General features: G+C 37.1%; 1 protein-coding gene and 1 pseudogene across 2 annotated transcripts; both read right to left on the reverse strand.

Annotated features, from left to right (window-relative positions):
- Nucleotides 1-1,221: 1,221 nt before the first annotated feature.
- LOC137722107 (phospholipase A1 PLIP1, chloroplastic-like) lies at nucleotides 1,222-4,946 on the reverse strand (annotated as a pseudogene). Its single transcript, XR_015961186.1, has 5 exons — nucleotides 4,589-4,946; nucleotides 4,257-4,484; nucleotides 3,999-4,064; nucleotides 3,461-3,888; nucleotides 1,222-3,214 (listed from the first exon to the last, which is right to left on the reverse strand). The product of XR_015961186.1 is annotated as a phospholipase A1 PLIP1, chloroplastic-like (transcript).
- An 8,407-nt stretch (nucleotides 4,947-13,353) lies between these two features.
- Nucleotides 13,354-19,760, reverse strand: LOC137723814 (alanine--glyoxylate aminotransferase 2 homolog 2, mitochondrial-like). The gene is made up of 9 exons (XM_068463003.2): nucleotides 19,361-19,760; nucleotides 19,031-19,261; nucleotides 18,381-18,551; nucleotides 14,695-14,838; nucleotides 14,391-14,570; nucleotides 14,052-14,277; nucleotides 13,815-13,928; nucleotides 13,631-13,717; nucleotides 13,354-13,518 (listed from the first exon to the last, which is right to left on the reverse strand). Exons 1-9 carry the CDS (start codon nucleotides 19,607-19,609, stop codon nucleotides 13,475-13,477), a joined length of 1,446 nt encoding a protein of 481 aa, XP_068319104.2. The 5' UTR covers nucleotides 19,610-19,760; the 3' UTR covers nucleotides 13,354-13,474.
- Nucleotides 19,761-21,591: the final 1,831 nt, after the last annotated feature.

Below are 21,591 nucleotides of genomic sequence, written 5' to 3' on the forward strand. Positions count from 1 at the left end.
ACTGAAAAAATAATTCAAAGACTAAATCGGCACTTCACCCAAATAAATATATAGCCCCAAAGGTACAAAGCCCCAAATTAGAAGATGTTATTTTTTAGAGCCCTAAAACTTTATCGGAGCTTTAAAATAAGTTATATCCATCACTTTTTAGCCCATATAGAGCCTCTAATTGGAAGGTTCTAACAAAGTAGCTTGATTGAATGCCAGTGAAAAATCGGAAGAAGGCGGGTATGACGTCAAGTTTTCATAGCCCTTATGGCCTGAGACCGCCGGTGGGGAGTCCACCCTCGGGTGGTCGCTGTGCCTGTCCTTTCGCCACCTTTGGGAGACAAGGAGTGCTGCTTTCTTTGTCCAAATTTTTCTTTTTACCAAATCAATAAAACAAACTCAACAAAAGGCATGGTGTAAAGTCTAATCTTAAATAGTCCCATGACATCGAGTGTCGACATTTTTCAAGCAAGTTATTCGAAATTTCAGTACGGACAGTAACACGTAAGCTTGCATCTACCGAAGGATGAGTCCACAATGTCCTCATTTTTTTCAGCGCTTTGCTTCTCTCACATGCCACTCGTCCAATTACGATAGTGTCCTTGGACCTTTCGACTTGAAAGCAACAGTGTTTGAACTTTTGTTCGCATGATTTTTGCAAATCATAAAAAAAAAAAAAAAAAAAATTAATTTTAACGAAAATTTTTTGATACTGTTTATTAAAAAAAAATTATATTTTTACATTAAAAGGTCAATCCTCGCTGGTACTATTATCGTTAAAACTCAAAATTTTCAAACCATTTTCATTAGTTTTTCTAAAAAAAAAAAAAAAAAAAAAAATGAAAGTTCTAATCTCAGGTGGTAAAATAAGGAGGTGGATTGTGTGCTCTTCCATTTCCACACTCTTCCCATCCTCTCCTGTTTGTGTGTTCACGGTTAAGCCACGTCAACATTTTATATTCTTATTACTTTTTGTTTTATTATTTCTATAAAAAATTAATATAAAATGTTGAATTGGCTTAACCGTGACCACACATCACAAGAGGGTATAAAAATGGGAGGGCGGATAATAGACCTCCGTAAAATAAAGGGTATATCTGTAATTAAACTTCGTATATATATATTATTTTTTTGGTACGACTAATAATACAAACATAACATAATCAATGTTTGATGTAACATCATATCAAATCTAAGTTCTGTCATCACAGAGAAGGAACAGCTTAAGAGCATAAGCCTATAGGAAGCAGAAAATGGCTAGATTGAAGGATGCCATGTCGACGGTGATGGCTGTAATATTTCTCAGGAAGAGCATACAAGTGTACGAGGAATTCGGGGTTTTGGTAATGGACTTTGTTTCGATTCTAACATCAACGATTCAATTTTCAGGCTTCGTTTTCATTCGAAGTACAAGGGTTTCTGCTGCGGGAGGCAGGCAGTCTCCGATGTCGTCCATGTTCGCTCGAAATGATCGGTAGTGTTATCTGCGGATTAAATTCATGCTTCAATTTTATTGAATGCAAGTGATGTGGTTTATATATCATTCAAGTTTTTGGTGCTGTTGTTTTGATTCAGATCCAGTGCTTATATATAATATCAGTTTGTTTTTGGGCTAATTAAGCTGAATTTTTCTGCCAATAATTATGGTTTATCTTAGTAGATTAATTATTACTTTTTTTTATAAATGGTTTATTTAGATATTAATTTGTTAAATTTTCTCATGTATTTTTATTTTTATTTTGAGTGCATGTATTTAACTTCTTAATATGACTGGTGAACCAATTGGCTCTCCATTACTGATTGAAAATCAACATGCATGCTACCTTGACGGTGGTTTATATAGTTCTCCATACAATGTATTTATTTAATTTTTTTTTGTAAAATTTATTTATTTTTGTCAATGGTTTATACAGTCTTGTTTTTGTTTTGAACAAATCATACGGTACAAAATATTCCAATCTCAAGCTTCATGCTTCAAAATAAAATAGAATTTGCATCCATGGCAAAAATTAAGCATTCGTGCCCAAACTTTTTTTCAATTTAAACGAAAACTCAACTCTCAACGACGAATTTAATGAAGAATAACATGCTGAATGAGTTATGGCATATAACCTAAGAAATAAGTCGATATATATATATATATATATATATATATATATATATATATATATTCTCAATACACTCAAACCACAAATTGGTTGCAGAAACTGAAACAGCAATGGTGCAAGGTACAAATCACAATGATATTAGACGAACAACAAGAGGAAGATCGATTAACTTAGGCGAAGAAATCAAAGCAGAGAGAGAATACAAGAAGAATAGAGAAATAGAGCCGATGAGCTTGTATATTCCAGAGAGTGAGTGATGCAAGTGAGCTGGGAATGCTTTTTTATAATCATGCCCCTGGCTAACCAATTAGTCTCTAAGTAATTAACACTTACGTTAAGCTAACATGATATCTTTATAATCTCAACGCTTCCACGAATGCAGTTAAGCTAACATGGTATCTTCATAATATTGTCCATTTCAAGTTTGAATTTTATTTTGAATTTTATTTTTGCTTGAATCAATGTATTGTTTATCAGATTTACTTGCAAATTTCGTCAGCGAGTAATGTGAATAGATTTAATCTTATCATACATGCAGTTTCACTGTCATTGGAATTGACCTGACTTCTCAATATCTTATAGACCAAATTTTGTAGATTGTACCTTTGTTCGAGAAATTAGGGGAGTGGATGTGAGATATAATTCCTCCTGAGAATCTCTGTATTTATATGCAGGAATTTTTTTTTTTAAATATCTCTGTATGATCTCTTGTTACCAACTTGTTGCTCTCTACAGACCACTTTCATCTTCATCGTTGGACCAGTGTGGAGATGGTGAAGTAAGCAGCGGCCACAGGAGATTCCACTGTTTCCTCACTTTCCTCGCAACCATCCTTGTGTGTTGCCTTAGGATATTATTCATAGCCTTTAGATAGCTGCATGAGTCGTGATCGTGTAAGATTGTACCTTCTGAACCATAAGCTGTTAGATCACTAAGGGTTTCTAGTGGATGTGGGGAGTTCAAGAAGGCCCTAAAGATATCGGGAGAGAAATCAGATTGCGTGTTGTCCAAGGCATAGAGGGCAGTCCCCATGGGGAGTAGAGGGTGTGGAGGAGATAACTTTTCATCAGGTTGGAGAATGAACAGTTTTCCGATTGGATAGTACATCATCTTCTGCATAAAAACACATCAGAAAAAAATGATTTACTAACGTGGAGGATTTTATGAGTTAGACAAAAATCTATTTGCAGTACGTCCGTCTTTTATTAGGCGACGGGTTTTAGCGATATTTATATTTTCGACAACATATCAATAACCTGTGGGCGCGTTTTACTATTGGCATGTTATTGACAATGGTATTGACACCTTGTTGACATGATATTGAATTATGTTCGCCCATTTCTATGAATTTATCAAACTGGTACCTACATTTTTTATCAGACAAGGGTGTGACTGAAACGAACCATTTAAATGCTTGAGGAGAGTAGCCACATGGTTGGGGTAGTTGCAGGAGAAAGCTCTAGGGACAACATCTCTATGCATCATCGTACAGTGGATGTGATCATTCGCATCCAACCCTAGTGGGTCAAGTAACTTGTAGCCTCCGCAGAACAGAAATGGTGATCCAAATGTGACAACTGGCAGAAGAGTAGAGGGTTTCACAACCTTCCTAGTGAGGAGCATCATGTGGACTAAAAGACCAATGCTTCCTAGCTCCAAGACAATGGCCAGTAAATTGAAGCTTTGCGAGTTCACCGTTTCTATGGAAGTGTTCCAATATTTCCGGCATGAATTGCTGGTACATTGCCTGTGCCGCTTCATAGATTCCTCTGTGAACACGTATATTCGTCCCCTACATAGGGACGGTGCCATTAGCTAGGGCTAGTTTTTCAATGGTTAATTTCTCATTTTCTTCCCTTTGAAGATGTAGTATAAGAGTATGTATTGAATATCCATGCTTACCTCAAATTTGGTGGGTTCAAAAAAGAGGTATGCCTGCTGGGATGCAACGGAGTCCATTCCCTGCAAGTGAAGGATGATTACCAATTTACCATTCTATGCATTTACCAATCTGCGTCACGTCATCTCTTTGTTTTGAACATTTGAATCGTATGTACGATGTAACAAATGCCATTGGAGAGCTAGCTAGTGCTAAATAAAGTTAGTAAAGACTTGTCATACAAAGATTGGAATGAAGGGCTTATAAGAAATAATTTGAATCACAAAGCAACGAGTAGAAGTACTGGAGTCATCACAAACAAACCACTCACAAGGCGAGGAGCAGTGGAGTGATCTAAGGTCATTTTCCATCTCTCGTCTTTCCATTTCGCTTGCTGCTGCAAGTACTTTTGTCATTGTTGAACCTTCCATAAAACAAGCTACTTCTGCTTTCTTTTCTAATGAAGATGTTACAAATTGTAGGCCATAGTATATCTTCAAATCCTCGGCCTGCATGCGCATCAGTATTGCAAATGGAAAATGCTTAAATGCCCGACTTAAGTAAATTTGGAATGTAAATCTGTGTGGAAAGTACATGATTAACGAAAACATACCTTGATCTCTGGTATCACACTGGCCATGTTGCACAAGATCGAAGGCTAGCTTAGAAAATAATTTAGTGTCTGACCATACCCTAACCAAAAACCTCGAGAAAGATTCAGGATCGTATGATCTGTCTATCATTTCTCCTTCATTTTCTTCTGAACTACAACTTTCCGCACAACTACCCTCCTCTCCACCACTTCCACAACCATCGTTTTCACCCTCATGGTGAGCGTTGTCTTTGCCCGCAACCTCTTTTTACTCCAAAATATTGTTCCACAGTCCACCAAGTGCCACAAGCCCCTCCATCCAATTCGCTCACTTTATTTCTGGCCCTTGATCACTAGTACTCTCAGCAAACCACCCCATTGCTAGCCTGCATTTTCATATGCTTACTCGTGTTCGAGCAAAACAAAAATGATCTAAGCTGATTTGGGACAATGGAACGGTTGCTGTTTGGTAATTTTGAAGGCACGGCATGGATGCGGTTGATGCAATGACAAAGATGGTTAACTGAGTAAAAACTTCGGACATGAATGCGCTCTTTGAAGATGTCTTTTGGCCTTAGAGTTGAGGAAGGAGGAAAGGCCGGAAAAGTAAATGAAGAGCACTCCATGGTTGTGCAGAGCGGGAACTGAAGAAACATTTGGAAATGGACTTTTATAAGCAGTTAAGCACACCAAAGTCAGCTACTTGCTCCTTGATTACAACGAAAACATTAGAAAACAACTAGCGTTGTATACAAAGCGAATTAGTAAGCTATGGATAAGACGATCAATTCAAAATGAACAATATTCACAGCTTTGTCTAATTGCTTTTGGACATTAGCTTTTCGTTTCCAAGTACAGCAAGGGGAAAAAAGTTATTTAACCACGAGTCCACATAAGTTTCGTTTCTTCTTCTTCGTCTTCTGCCCTAACGCAGTAAATGCATCATGCCATCGAATAATCAGCGGAAAGTGCATCGTTGCTTCTCCTTCGCCGTGCAGAAATGGTCAGTAAATAGTCTTGAAATCTAATTTCAACAAACTTAGCTAAAATTGTGTGTACATAACTGAATTTTCTATTTTCAAATTACAATTCCAATAGATCAAATTTCTAATTGGACTCACCTGCAATACATTACACGTTGTGGAAACATGAATGTGCAAAGCTCACTTGATATTTGCATCTTCAGTTGCCAAAAATCTAAAAACCTGAAAAATGGTGACAAAAAAAGTACATACGCTAAACTAATAACAGATGCATAAGAAGTAAACCAAACAAATGTCAGGAGATATGCTGGGTGAGAGACGAGTAGTTGACTCTTCGTGATCTTAGTCGAATTATTGAAGCACAAACCTACTATATTTTGATAATTTCTTTTACAAGAGAGGACAGTTCATCGGTGCTTAGACCGATTGGTGAATGATTAATTAGAGACCCTTTATCTACACAAAGGTCGGTAAAGACTCCGAAATGCTAATTGTCTCCTTCTATGTTGATGATGTGTTTACTGGAAGTAGTGAAGAAATGATTGCAGGGTTCAAGAAGGATTATAATGAAATAGTATGCAATGACAGACTTGAGAGTTGAGACTACTTTATCACTTTATGGGAATTCGTGTGGTTCCAGATCTAGTGGCATTTTTATCCATCAGCAGAAGTATGCTCAGACTTTGTTTGAAAGATTCAATATAAAAGGTTGCAAGTCTGTGGCAACACCCTTAATTACAAAAGAAAAGTTGTGAAAAGAAGACGAAACTGAATCTGTTGCTGAGAAATTATATAGGAAAATTGTTGGAAGTCTACTTTATTTGACTGCAACAAAGCCAAACATCATGTTTGCAGCCAGCCTTTGTCAAGGTTTATGCATAATTCTACAAGGACTCACATGGGAACTGCAGAGAGGCAGGTACATCTTAGGAACATTGGACTTCGGGATCAAGTACAAAAAAGGTGAGAAAGCTGTTCTGTTAGGCTTCTATGATAGTGATTGATGTAGAAGTGGGGATGACATGAAGAACACCTCAGTCTATGCCTTCACATTTTGTTCTGGAATATTTTCTCGGGTTTCCCTCAAGTAACAAAGTGTTGCATTGTCAATGGAATATTTTTGAGGGAAACCCCTCAAGTAACAAAGTGTTGCATTGTCAATGGAATATTTTCTCGGGTTTCCCTCAAGTAACAAAGTGTTGCATTGTCTATTGCAGAAGCAGAATATGTAATTGCTGCAGAAGCAACTTCTTCGGCTATTTGGTTGAGATTTGTGTTAAACAAGGTTCTAAAAAATGTTAGGCGCTAGTAGGGCGGTGGGTTGGCGTCTAGCGCCTAGGCGGGGTCTAGATGGATTTAGGTAAATTTCTTGTATATCTTGTAAATAAGTGTATATTGGCACTTACAAAAAATTATACTTTTATGAAATTCATGGATAAGAGATAATTAAAGAATGATAAAATGTAAAAAAAAAAAAGTATCCAACAAGTTTAAAATTAAAAAACATATTAAGCATATATGCTAACCATAGTTAGGAGTATTGTAGGATGACATACAAGAAAAATGTATTTGGGAAAAAGAATGAAAAAGAAACACAAAACAGCCACCATGAAATTGAACTCGTGACCTGAAATTGATAAAGACGCGTTGACCAACACGTACAAGGCCACACCTCTGTCAATCTTTTGCAACAACTACAATATAACCTAGTGTAGCAGCATCATTTGACATTTGAAAAACCCTAGCAGCTACACCCACTATCATTTCAGCTTTTGATGACCTCAAGCCCAGAGCCCAAACCCTATATCTAATTCAGACCGTTGCTCCTCTCCGGTAGCACAGAGGCGCACACGTGTTGTGCATCAGGAAATGGAGCTCCCTAGGATTCCAATTGAAAGGCTACCCTTATTTTTGAATGCCTTCCCTCATTTCTAAGTAAATTGAGAAACCCTAGGTCTTTCTTTCATTTCTCCAAAAGATGAGAGAAGTCTTCCAAGAAAATCAGAAGCCTCTCTCTTTAGAAACCGAAATTAGTCTCTCATTTATCTCCACCCTCTCTAACATCAACACAAACCTCAAACCTCAGACCTCAGACCTCAGCCCAGCTCACCTATTTCAGCCATCACGGTTTGCCGACGCACAATGGTAAAACACACATCGATCTCTTCTCTGTTCATTAATTTCTTATTTCCAACGTACTACAAGTTCACAAACTTACACTTAGATAGGATTTATTTATTTATTTTTAATTTCAAGAAAAAAAAAACCGCCTAGATGCCTAGCACCGCCTACCCTGCCTAAAGCCTAGCCGATTTGCAAGAAAACGCCTCGGTGGTGACCTGTCCAGCGCTTAGGCGCCGCCTAGGCCATTTTTTAGAACACTAGTGTTAAAGGATTTTGAGGAAATTCAAATGGATGCAACACCACTGACTTGTGACAACACCTCTGCAATATCAATGACTAGGAACCCATAAAAGACCAAGCATATTAAGCGTGGGTGTCATTTCTTAAGGGAAGCACTACAAGAGAATACTATTGAGCTGATATATTGCAAATCACATGATAAAATTACATATATCTTTGCCAAGGCTCTTCCAAAGGAAAGATTTGTCTACCCCAGAAGAATATTGCGAGTCAAATCCAGAATCCATTTAGAGGGGATGGTTGGAACTAAATACAATTTGGTCGTTGTCCAAGCTTGAGAAGCAAGAAATTAGTTTGTGTTTATTTTTTAATTCAAGTTTGATCGGATAGTTTTCTGTTTTTTGTCTTGTGATTTAGTGTAGATTTAGTCTTATAGGAGAAGTGTATGCGTTCGGGCAAAGATTTCTCTGGAGAAGGTTCCTGGGACCTTAGCACAGCTCCACAAGGGATTGGCACTTTGGATGTGTAGTCAGGCTCTTGCTTGTTGATGTGCTATAAGAAGAGAACAACGTTAGTTTTGAAAGGTGCCTTTGTGGGGCCTTAGGTGTAGGCCTTGAGGCTCGCAATCAAAACTAACCAAGTGCTAGGCGTGCCACTGCTTATTTCAGTATAATAGATGTAGAACAAGTGTGTTTTAAGTCGATTATTTGCGCTCCAAGTTACTCAAACTTCTTCTTATCAAAGGTTTGTCATGGATGGGTTAAGTCCACATTAAGTTCTTTTTCTTGCCTCGTAAACAAGGACTTTTAGTTCATGATCTTGTATGCTTGGATGGAAGGAGTCCAAATCTTATTTAAGTCATTTGTCCGATCCTTTATTGATTTTACTGAAAACATATCCATTAAACTAACCGGATCCAAATGCAAATGTGACTCTTAAAATAAGGAAAATTGATGGAAATAACTTGAATGCATACTAGAGAATGCATTAAGTAACATATCTACTAATTCAGAAAATAAACAAAGAGCTTCGGGCAAGATTTCACCTTGTCTGGCAAGGTTGAACTTCTTGTAGTCACTTCTCTTTGTATTTACAGGGTTTGTATGATAAAAACGGATGGATGGTAAACAAGTTTACAAGAGGGAATCGATGCTACACCACTGAAGGAGATAGCAGAGCTTTTAAACTAGACAAGAGATAGCTTTTCAGAGAACTATAGCTAAAAGGATTGGGATTGGGGCTGATTACAGCTTTTGTATGCCAATCTGGCTTGAGAGTAAAGTTTGTATGTTTGTTTGTTTGATTAATTGAGTGTCTTTGTCTCTGGGGCATCTTCTTCCTTTTATAGGCAAATTAGCCCGACTACTGTAACTTTGTTCTTGCCCGAAAGCACTTGGAGGGTAGTGGGTCATCAGCTTTTTACTTGTAATGCCACTAGAAAGGTCTTTTGGCTGGTAGTAAGTTAGTCTCCATCACTTGTTACTTCAATATAGCCATGTGGCCTGTAGCTTGGCTAAGAAAGCTTTTAACTTGCTTTTGGGCTCGATGCTAAGCCTCAGGCAAGTCCCTTTTTAATTGGCACCTTTGCGTTTCCTCCTATTTAAGCCCAATGTTCAAATATTAACCCAAACAGTATATACCAGATTAGACTTTTAATTTCAAGGGATTAGATTGCTCTTAGGTAACTGTCTTTGTTTTTAGTAAAAGATGATGAGGATAAGACATCCAATTTTGAGGTAATGAAATAGTGTGGTGCTGTACGATTTGCACTTGCAATTCCTCTGAAATTCTCTGTTTTGTCCTTCAGTTACATCGTCCAAACACACAAAAGCAATACAGAATTTATCAATTTGCAGTTTCAGTTCCCAAAAATAAAAAACCCGAAAATATGGTGACAAAAAAGTACATACACTAAACCAATAATATACACATTATATATAAGGCTTATTTACAGCTACGCATTCTAAAATTTGATTCTAATCTCACGTTGCCTTTTATAACCAAAAGTCACCACTTTATTCTCTGAAACTTAAAATCTACTCCACTTTAATATGTTTTCATTTCTTCTGGCAAATTCGCTCTATTTTGATCCTACTTTACCCATGGAACTCGATTTTGATCTCACTTTGCCCCTGAAACTTAAAGGTCGTCATTTTACTCTATGAAACTCAAAATTTGCCATACATTGCCTTAATTCTGTTAATTCTGTTCAAAACCATCAAATATACTTACATGAATTAAAATGCATATCTAAAAAAAAGAGGAATATAGTAAAATGATGAACCAAAATTCAAAATGAGGAGAACGACTTTCTGACACGCCCCAACCCTGATATTCCCCAAATATCAGGATGGGCACGTGCTGGTCGACACTTGAGGGCGACGAAGCCATTTTAAACGTGCATATAACTTAAATATATGCAATTAGAGCGATTATACTAAAGTAAGAACGTGCTCAGAGCATACAACTAACTAAGAATAATATGAAAGAATTACTAAGAAAAGATACAAATGTGGAAATGATACCTATGCTAAGAAGACTTGAGGATAACTAAGCCGAAGCGCCCTGAAGCCGGGATTATGTGCCCTGATCGTAACTCTTGAGGGGGCACAAAACAGAAAAGGTAAGTGGACCAAGTTTATAATAATGATACTAATAATAGGAAAACCATTTTATTTCAGAATAAACTAACCCCCTGTTTTCAAAACACATATAATACTACGTATAGGTTTTATGAAAAACATTTATAAAAATTTAGTACGTGTAAAACCACGCTAAAAAATGCTGAAACACCGCCCAAAGACAAATCCGTAAATCTCATCGATGATATAAACGATGTCCTGGGCATATTTTCCTTGATTCACAAAGGTGCTACCTTCTTTCTTATAATATAAGAAATCCGCAACCCTAAGTGGGGGCACCCGTATCATAGTGGCTACCAAAGGTGAAGCTGTACGACACTGGGTTATGTCAGTGAAGAAACCACGGTCCATCACTCGAAGGTGAATCTGTACAACTCCAGATTACGCTGGAGAAGAGGATATAACATATGTATATGTATATGCAGTGGGTCTATCACCTGAAGGTGAAGTTGTACGACTCCGGGTTACGCCGGAGAAGAAACATAGGGTCCATCACTCAAAGATGAAGTTGTACATCTTTGGGTTACGCCAGATAAGAAGTATATACATATACATCACACACCAACACTAGCCCCGGGCTAGTGAAGCTGGGGGTATAATCATAATCTCTCACCACTCCTCCATTGTGTCCTATGGCCATAGACATATATACCCCTGTTTTGTGGATGTGTTGTATGATAACCTGCTAAATAAGTACCGAAAACATACCTCAAGAGTCTCACATCAAATCCGGAGCTCACAAGCTCAAAATCTCATAATCCATGGTAAACCATATTCGTAAATCCATAACCAAATTATACTCGAGAGCCATAGGAATTCATAAATGCAAATCCAATAATTTATAACCATTCATAAAAACATAATTTCGATAAATCATAAATATTTTGTAAACCATAATTATAGAAATTCATAAGCATAATATAAAACATACTCAAATTAAGAAATATGCAATGCATGGTAGGCTAATATTTTATAAAAATACGCAAGTGATGAAAGGGTCTACTCACAGATATTTTGTTGCCCGAGAGCCGCTTGAACGAGTGAGATTTGTGTCACTTCCCATCGACGCACCTGAACGCATATAGGGACCGTTTAGTAAAACTCTATTAAAACGTCAGAATTTGAGAAAACGGACGACATATTCGGATGCGGCACGTCGAAAAACCTAAGGAGAGACCTCAGGTTTCTCCCACGCGTCACTGCATGAGCCACCACGAGCCAGCAGCCTGGAAGGCCACGTGCAGCCGCACGCGACTGCCGGCTGCCCTGACTCATCGAAAAATTCAACAACTCCAAAAATTCTCAAATTTTATAGGAATGAAGATCTCAATGAGAGGAACAACTTTCATGTCTGGGATGAAGTCCAATTCGGCCAAGAAGTGGCCTGAAATTGCCACAAACCCCCGGAAACCCCAAAATGGGTGAACCCTGATTCATCGAATTTGCAGCTTCGCCACCCCCAAACTCATTTGGGCTTTGTTCCTAGGCTCAAGAGGAGTCTTATGGTGGTGGTCATCGACGGTGAAGGTTGCCGGAGTGGTGGATCGCTGCTGAATAACCTTCTGAGCACATAGGTGGTTCATGAAACTAGGGCCAAAGACCTTCGGGTTTGGGTGAAAATGAAAGATGGGAGGTCATGGAATGTTTTCCAGGTGGTGGATGGTGGCTATTTGACGGAAAAACCGACGAAAATCACGTCGGAATAGTTGTGGAACGAGTCGGGTCGGTGGGGAGAAACCGGGTCAAGGTGATCCGGTGCTCATTCTCTCTCTCATTTCCCTTCCTTTCTTTCTTCTCCCATTGGTTCATTCCCTCACCTTCCCATTTGATTGGTCCGCACCCCTTCTTTTCTCTCATTTCCTTTCCATCACAACCACACAATTAGCTTAACAAATCTTTGCTCTAGATATCTGGAGCCTCCCATATGATGGTCAAATGTCCATTTTTCCCTCGACTTTGTTCATTAATAACTCCAAATTACGTTCTGTTTACGCCCACGCATTCGTAGCAACGAGTACTACAAGGATACGCCAAGAAAACGGATCTTACATAACACGACAAGGCGATCAAATAAAGTCAACACATTTTCCTCGAAGGGCATTTTCGTAATTTCACATTTTAAAATCATAAAAACCATAAATTTTGAGGACGGGTTGTTACACTTTCTGATGTCGTTTATCATACCAATACCGATCCCATCTCAACGGTGAGAATTCCCTCATCTCTTGCTCACTATCAACCTAACCTCTGCCTCCCACTCTTCCCACTCTTTCTCTAAGATTGGTTTAATATCCATAGATTTGGAGCAAATTCTATTATGTGGAATGTTAACGCATGGTGGAGATTTATAATCAAATTCATAGTGAAGATTTAAAATCAAATTCATCTGCAGTATGCGTTAATATTCAACAATGCATAGAGGAGATTTACAAAATGACAATTTTTGAGTTTTAGGAGGCAAAGTGGGATCAAAATCGAATTCGAGAGACTGTAGCTTAAAATAAGCCTATGTATTACCTTTTTAACCATCCATGTCAACAACTTTAATGGTTATTTGACAGAAGAAACATAAACATGGTAAAATAAAACTAATTTAAAGCTTTAAGGAGTAAAGTGGTGATTTTTGAGTTATAGGGGGTAAGCGGGATTAAAATCAAGTTTCAGGGTCAGCTAAAAATAGGCCTATATACAAATGGAGAGACACCCTTCAAATACTCATAAGATCATAAAGAAGTAAACCAAACAAGCGTCAGGATATGTGCTGAGTGAGAGAACGAGTTGTTGGCTCTTCGTGATCTTAGTCGAATTATTGAAGCACAAACCTTACTATATTTTGATAATTTCATTTTCAAGAGATAACAGTTCATCGGTGCTTAGACCGATTGGTAAATTGATTACAATAAGACTTGAGCTAGCTTTCAAATTTTCGAGATCGTGTAGTCCATTGCATCCACAAGAAAATCTGCAGCCAGAAAAAAAAAAAAAAAAAAAAGAAACAAATTGGGACTGCACTTTTGGAATGACATGTCACTCGCTAATTTGCTATTTCGCTGAGACGGTAGGAAAAAAAATACCTGCATCTTCCTTGGTGAAGCATAGGGGAGGTGTGATTCTGAAAACATTTCCGTAGAAGCCACCTTTGCCGATCAAAACTCCCAAATCTGATAGTGGAAGGAAAAACAAAGTAAAGATTAATTACCAGGTCAGGTAGCATCGAACCACGAAAGGGATTCAGAATCGCATAGGTTTAAAACAAACCTTTCATCTTGTCCATTACGTGTATGGTTTCAGCCTTTGCAGGTGTCTTCAGCTCACGATCAGTAACAAGTTCAACTCCGAGCATGAATCCCCTTCCCCTCACATCGCCAATAACTACATACGCAATCATCACCAGAAGTTGAGATAAAAGACAGTTTATAAGATATATTCTAATCATAGAGGAAATTATTGTCTGTGATGACTCATGGATACTGACGTAATAAGAAAAATGCTTACGTTCATATTTATCCTTAAGAGCATTGAGTCTTTCCTTCAGATACGATCCCACGAGCAACGCATTCTCCTGCAGTTTTTCTTTCTCAATCACGTTTAGAACCGCCAGTCCTGCAGCTGTACACACTGGATTACCACCGAAGGTGTTGAAGTAATTGCGGCGAGTTAGGACCTCTGCAACCTCAGAAGTGGTTACCACAGCACCAAGGGGGATGCCATTTCCAATTCCCTGCAAAATCCAGACATAGATTTAAGTCAAACACAGAAAACCGGCTTCGAATATATATTTCTTGGGGTTGACGAAAAGAACGATGAGATTATTAAGTCACTCTTCGGCTATACCTTTGCCATTGTCACAATGTCAGGCACAACACCGTGGCCCTCAAATCCCCAGAAGTTGCTCCCCGTCCGAGCGAAACCAGATTGGACTTCATCAGCAATGAAAAGTCCTCCAGCTTTCTTCACGCTATTATAAACGGCTGGTAAGTAACCTGGAGCTAGTTCTACAATTCCTCCTACTCCCTGTAAAATAATTAAAAAATTAGTACTAAAAAAGGGGGTTGATCCATGGATTTTTCTTCCTTTTGCTGCATTTCCCTGGAATGGTTGAGTGAGTAATAACTTGATTATTAGGCAGATGACCTACCTGGATAGCCTCACATAAAAAACCAGCAACATGGCCTGAGGTTCCGAAGTCTATGAGATCTTGGACATCTTTGGCATATTTCTCTCCATCTGAACCAAAAACTCCTCTGTATGGATCCGGATTTACGGCGTGATGAACTCCACTCTGTTGATTAAACCATATAATGGGAATGTTAGCTAACTTTGAACAACGCAAATTACAGTAAGCCCTTCTAGTACAGAACTAATATACTTGGTGCAAGTGAAAATCATCAACGTATCAGCAAATATGTCATTATGCACTCTATAGTAAAAAAAAAGGGATGGGATACTGAGTAATATTCTAAAGTGCCAATAACAATTTCCGTAGGAGTATGTATCAAATATAGCTAAATATTAGCCTCTAATTTAAAAAATGTCAGGTTTTTATAAAAACTTTCAAATATATCCAAAACATCACTTGAATAGACACAAATACCCTTAATTCATACAAATAACTAGTTGTTGATTAAAAGATTCTTGTGTGATAATCAAGTGGTGCTTTCAGTATTTTTTCTAATAGGCACCCGAAGAATTTCTATTCCGTAAACCTTAAAATATGATTTTTGCACTTTCTCAAAACACACTAATCTCTTGATTCACTACCACAGTCAATGATAACCTTCAAAACAAAATCCAGATACGGACAACGCCCTTAATAATGTAAGGGTGTGGAAAATTAAATACGAAGCACATATAATCCAAAGGAAAATTGAGATAAATACTGTTACAAAAATTGATCGTTCATTCTTCCATAAATATCCAATTGAAGGAAGAAACTACAAAAGCAAAGAGAAAACATAGACGAGGAAAAATGCAAAAAATTAACCATCTACACTCATCTTCGTTTAGGGGTGCACAATTCTTCACCAATAGTCTATGCCTTCACTTGGTCTCCTCCAATTTTAAGGTTTAGCTGTGAGAACTTTTCATCTAATAGGGTTTTGGTTTTTCAATTTATTAGGCTTAAAGTTTAAGGGTATTTATGTCTATTTAAGTGATATTTTAGATATATTTGAAAGTTTTTATAAAAATTGACATTTTTAAAATCAGAGGTTAATATTTGGCTATATTTGATAAATACTCTTTCCATGGTGAATAAGTATATGCATCCACAACTCTCTCTCCAATGTCTTACAATCCTCATTTAACGGCTCAGAAACAGAAATTGATTTAAGTATTTAACTTAAGTATTAAAAAAATCTAAATATCCTTGTTGGAAAAGAAAAAGATTTTAAGAATGCATAATTTCATAATACCTTTTACTTAATGCTTAAGCTAATGCTCTAATACTCTTTATACAGGCTACAACATTATAAGATGAGTAAATTGTAGTTATGGTCTCTTAACTTTGACTCAATTGGAGCAATGGTCCCTCAACTAAAAATTCATTACCATTGGTCCCTTAACTCATCAAAACGTGTAGCTATGTTCCCTCAACTAAAAATCCATTACCATTGGTCGCTCAACTTTAATTCAACTAGAGAAATGGTCCCTTAACTTTAACCCAATTGTAGCAATGGTTCTTCTAACATAACTCGTTTTGACAAAATTTTTGACGTAGTTGATGAAAAGGACCATAATTACACAATTTGATGAGTTGAGAGACCCTAATTGTTTAAATGATCATTCCAACATAACTTATTTTGACAAAATTTTGACGAAATTGATGAAAGGGACCATAGCTACATATTTTGATAAGTTGAGGGACTAATGGTAATGGATTTTTAGTTGAGCGACCATTGCTCCAATTTGATTAAAGTTGAGAGACTATTGCTACAATTTACTCTTATAATATATATTATTGAAATTTGCTTTCCACATCAACCAAAAAAAAAAAAAAAAAAAAAAAGAAATTTGCTTTCCACACCGAGATAGGATTGTAGATATCCTTTAATCTTGTCATTTTATCGTACATCGTGCGGTCAGAAATCATTTTAAATTATATTATTTAAAAATGAACATAAATAGTATCTGACGAAAATTGATCGCACGATGTATGATGAACGGACAAGATTCCTATCTCTTCCACACCTAACCTTCTCTTTTGGCATTCTAATAATTTATTTTGGAGCAAAACCCAATAATAGAATTATAGGTGAGAAATTTTTTAGTTTGCTGGAAACGTGATCTGTTACACAAAGTGTCATAATATAATTGGTTGAATTTTTATTTTTCATGTTTCCAACCAATTTTATTATGACAATTAGTGTAACGGGCCGTGTTCCTAACACATTGAAAAATATCTCATTATAGGTAAATTCATACATACATAACATATTAACAATTATTGCTTCTATTATTTCCGCATTTTAATTAAATTAATAAGCATATAAGTTTTCTGCTTTACAAGATAATATTCCAAACTACTACAATACTTCACTCTATAGGAACAAGAACATGGAAGGAGGTAGACACATTATCCTAACTAATTGGCCTAACTTACTTATTATCAAGTATAAATCTTACACTAAATATAGTCCTTGAAAACTTATCAAATGTAATGTGATATAAAGGTTAAGAAATGTATTCTTAAGGAATAACTATGGTATTACCGTATTAGGCAAACAAGTCAAATCACACTACCTGTATAGAAATGACAACTTCTGCTACAAAAATGATTTGCTCATGCGTACTGTGCGTATTGATGCATGTATGCAAATGACCTATGGTCCCCAACAAAAGGAAAATAATAGAAAAAAATATCAAATCATAATATTGATTTGAACAACCTTATCATTTAGTCATATTATATAGTATTTTCCATTTTTTGTATAATTGAAGGTATTCGGATGACGTTAGGTGGTGTCGATATCGTGTTATGGGGTTAGCTCATATGTAGCATCCAGCCAATCGAGAATGATAACATATGAACATACATCCTGGCCTTTTTAGGCTTAAACCACTTTATCTTGATAACTTCACGTGCCTTCCTTCCAATTGCACAAATGTAGCGAATCATAGAATGTGTACAATACTTATATGTATTTAATACAATTATTATTTGACATTCAGATGTAGTTTATGTTAATATATAAATGTATTCAATACAATCATTATCTGATAGTTGAGATAATGATTGTATTCAATACATATAAGTATTATAATCGAATCTCAATCGAAGTTACCGAAAAATGTATGAATACATGGAACTTAGCTAGTAAATAAAGCTCGGGGTACAATAACCCTACTTAGCATAAATTTCATGAACCGGTTGCACCATTATTATAATGTTATAGACTAATTTACAATGTCACGCGCCACTTATATAATTTGCAACAATGTCCCAAGCATAAGAAAATGGGGTGTGCTATTCACACGTTCTTTTTTATTTCTCACACACTTCTTGTTAATTTTTGTCATTTGATTTTCTTCAATTCATCTGACTTGATGACCGAAAATTAAAAAAGGTGTGTGGATTTCACACCCCAAGAAAATTTATCTCCTAAAATCGAGCTCGACAATTTATTATTCACAAATTCTAACTTCTCACCAAATAGAGGTCTAATCAATTCATAACATTCACCAAGTTAAATCACACTTAAAAATCCATCACTCCTAATTAATAGTCAGATAACATAGCATCTAATCTTACTTAAAAACATTTAAATGTAAATATTTTAGATAGTAAAAACGAATAGTGAGAGAAAAAGTGGAGAAGAAAATGACCTGTATGACGTTGAATTTCCAGTTGGCTTGGGCAGTGGCTCCCATGGTGCCAGCACCGTTGCCATGATATGCATTCCTCAGCGAGATTATATCGTGACATCCAGTGTACAACCGCGCAATCAGCATTGCCAACTCGTTTGCCTCTGTCCCCGAGTTTGTAAAAAACACCACCTACCAACAAATTTACTAAAAATCAAATAGAAATACCATAAAATTCCAAAAATCATGAACGGGTTTTACGTCTTTTTAAAAACTGTAGAAGGGAAAACAAAATTCATGATGAACTAGGCATTGATGCTATCATGGGGCGCGATTGCGACCCCTATCGACAAAAGATCACAATCACTCGTCGGTGATATTGACAATTCTTCTTAAAAAGCGTAAATACACCGTCTTTAATTATAAAACTGAATTAATAAGCTGTGACTATATCTCAACTCAATACCATTATATGAACATGTTGAAATGAGTTGACATATTGCGACCATAACCCAACTCAGTATCACTGTATGAATAGCGACCTAATTAGTTTATTCACCAAAAAATGCTAAGAGGAGATGACTATACAATCCAATAGGAGGACATGACTGAGTTAAGATATCGTTACAGTGTCATTTTTGTTGTAAGTAGGTTTATCTCGTTCAACCGACCTTGAGATTGCCGGGCAACTTGTTAGCGAGCGCCTGAGCGAAGTCGCCGATAGCGTGGTTGAGGTAGAGGATGGTGGAGTGTTGTATGCGCTTGGTTTGGTTGACTATGGCCTCCACCACGTCCGGATGGCAGTGGCCGCAGCTCACCGTCGCAATCCCCCCGAATCCGTCCAAATACCTCCGCCCCTTCTCGTCGAACAAGTACTGCCTCTTCCCGTCCACAATGTTCAGCTGCGCCAAACAAACGAAAAATCGTTAATATCCAATTAAACATATGAAAGACGTGATTAAATTGTGGAGGAGGGAGGGATCGGGTGCGGTGGAGCTCACGGGTTTGTCGTAGAAGTAGGGCATGGAGGGGCTAAGATACTTCTTGCGCTGGGCAAGGATCTCGTCGGCGGTAGGGCCGGTGTACGGCGGAGGGGTGTAATCGCAGGGGGGCATTTTGAGACCATCGACGCCATTGTCTTGGAGAAGGGCTTCCTCCCTTTGAGCCACCTTAGAGAAGCAGCGTTGTTGTTGCCACCGCAGGGATTTTGCACTTCCCGAGAATACCCTTCTCCCTATTAAACCATGCATCTTTTTTTTTTATCAAATTTTCTACGTACGCTCCGCTGCCTCTCTCCGAAAATGCTGGAGTTTTTGGTTTTGTTTTGTGGTTATGTGAGTGAGAGAGAGAGAGAGAGAGAGAGAGAGAGAGAGAGAGAGAGAGAGTTGTGGAGGTGGAGGTGGAAGAGCAAGGCGGGGAGGGGGAATATATAGTGAGATTTCAAGTCGCGTTGGATTGTTGTTAATTAGCTTTTAATTAGTTTTTTTAAGCAGGATTAATTAGCTTAATTGATTGTGGTAAAAGAATAAAAAAAATGTCTGTGATCTGTATTTGGTTATTGGTGGTAAAGATGAATCTATCCGGTGAAATGCTACACATTCCAATTGTGACTCACATTCCTTTCAACTTCTTTTTTTTTTAACATATTCCATTCAACTTTAATGTCCTAATTATATTTGGGTTGGAGAAGAATTTCAGGTTCTTAATTATTGCACACGGTATGTTTTGGTTCGATTCTTGACGCTGGTGAATCATATGATGGTAGCCAAAATACTTCAATGAATCTTCATAGTCCCCGAAAGGGTGGACTGTGTGGTAAAACCACCAGCTAATCCCCTTTTTGAAAAAGAAAAAAAAATTATATTTTGGTTGAGGTAAATGGGAAATATGAAAAAGATATTGCATGGTTGTTTGTCCAAAACATAACAGCTAATGAAATCCTAAAAATGGTAATCAGCTTAGGGGAGTGGCGCACCCACCAAGTCCTTGTTAGCTATAAAAAAGAAGGTACTTTTTTCTAATGTACTTTTTTCTAAGTGCTTTCTAAGTGTTTATCATTGTACACGACCTATAAGGTTAAAAATTCATGTATAAGTATTTAAAAGATGGGAAGTGTTGCCTTGTTACTTAATATGACTAAATAATTGATGCATTTGAGATGCAAAATTTGAGTGAGAATAATCGTCGGATTGTCTTTGTAAGGATATCGCAGATCCTCAAATCACATCCGTTTATCATACATCGTACGGTCAGAAATTATTGTAAAGTTTTTTATTTAAAATTGAATATAAATAGTACCTTACAAAAACTGACTGGACAATACACGATGAACAGATGTGATTAAAGAATTTTCGAAATTCTCACAAAAAGAATATGACGAGGATCCTCGACCTACGAATCAATTGCCTAACGAGTATGTGGAGCAAACACTAGACGTATAAACTCATACGACGTGGAATACAAATCAAGAACTGTTCAGAAAAAGCACCGTGGATTATGATGTTAAGGAAAGCAAGACTTCCCTATTCATAATAGTATAAAGCAATTGAAAGATACCACGTAATAATCAAATATACGAGTGGGGTGAAGGTGTAAAGATGTTTCAATTCCAAGGACCGACGTCAGTTAAAATCCACGTGTATACTTCATCGGAATTTGTTATGTCTTAGAACACATAAAAGTTTAAGCAATTAGCCACAATAGACATGTTTAATATTCGGTTGCATTTTTTATCACACTTTTAAAAATTGTTATTTTTAATCAATTTTGCTTGTGTAAAGTTTATATTGTCCGTCCTTGATCATTTTAGCATATCCTTCATTGATCATAAACCACCAAAAACGTAGCAACACCCTAATGATACTCAACAACACTCTCAGATCCATTCTTCACTTGCTCCGCCTTGACTAATCAAACTTGGAACAGTGAAGAACATTTGGCACACCATGAAAGTAGCTAAGTATTTGGAACATTCGATTTCTTTTATTTAAAATTTGGTTGAGGTAGTTGGGGAACGAAGGAGAGGGTTCCTTGAATGAATTGTTGCGGATATGGTGGTTTGAAATAAAAAAAAAGGCAATGTGTCGTTGGAGAATCGTTGTGGCATCATCAGATTGTTGTTGTGGTTGTGTTGGTTCAAAATCATAAAAGGGGTGTGTCATTGAAGTGTTGTTGGGGCATCATCAGATTGTTATATTGTGGTTGTGTTGGATCAAAATCATAAAAGAGAGAG

Source organism: Pyrus communis, chromosome 4 (assembly GCF_041283825.1).
Source record: "Pyrus communis isolate YQ-2024b chromosome 4, ASM4128382v1, whole genome shotgun sequence".
NCBI classification, from domain to species: Eukaryota; Viridiplantae; Streptophyta; class Magnoliopsida; order Rosales; family Rosaceae; genus Pyrus; species Pyrus communis.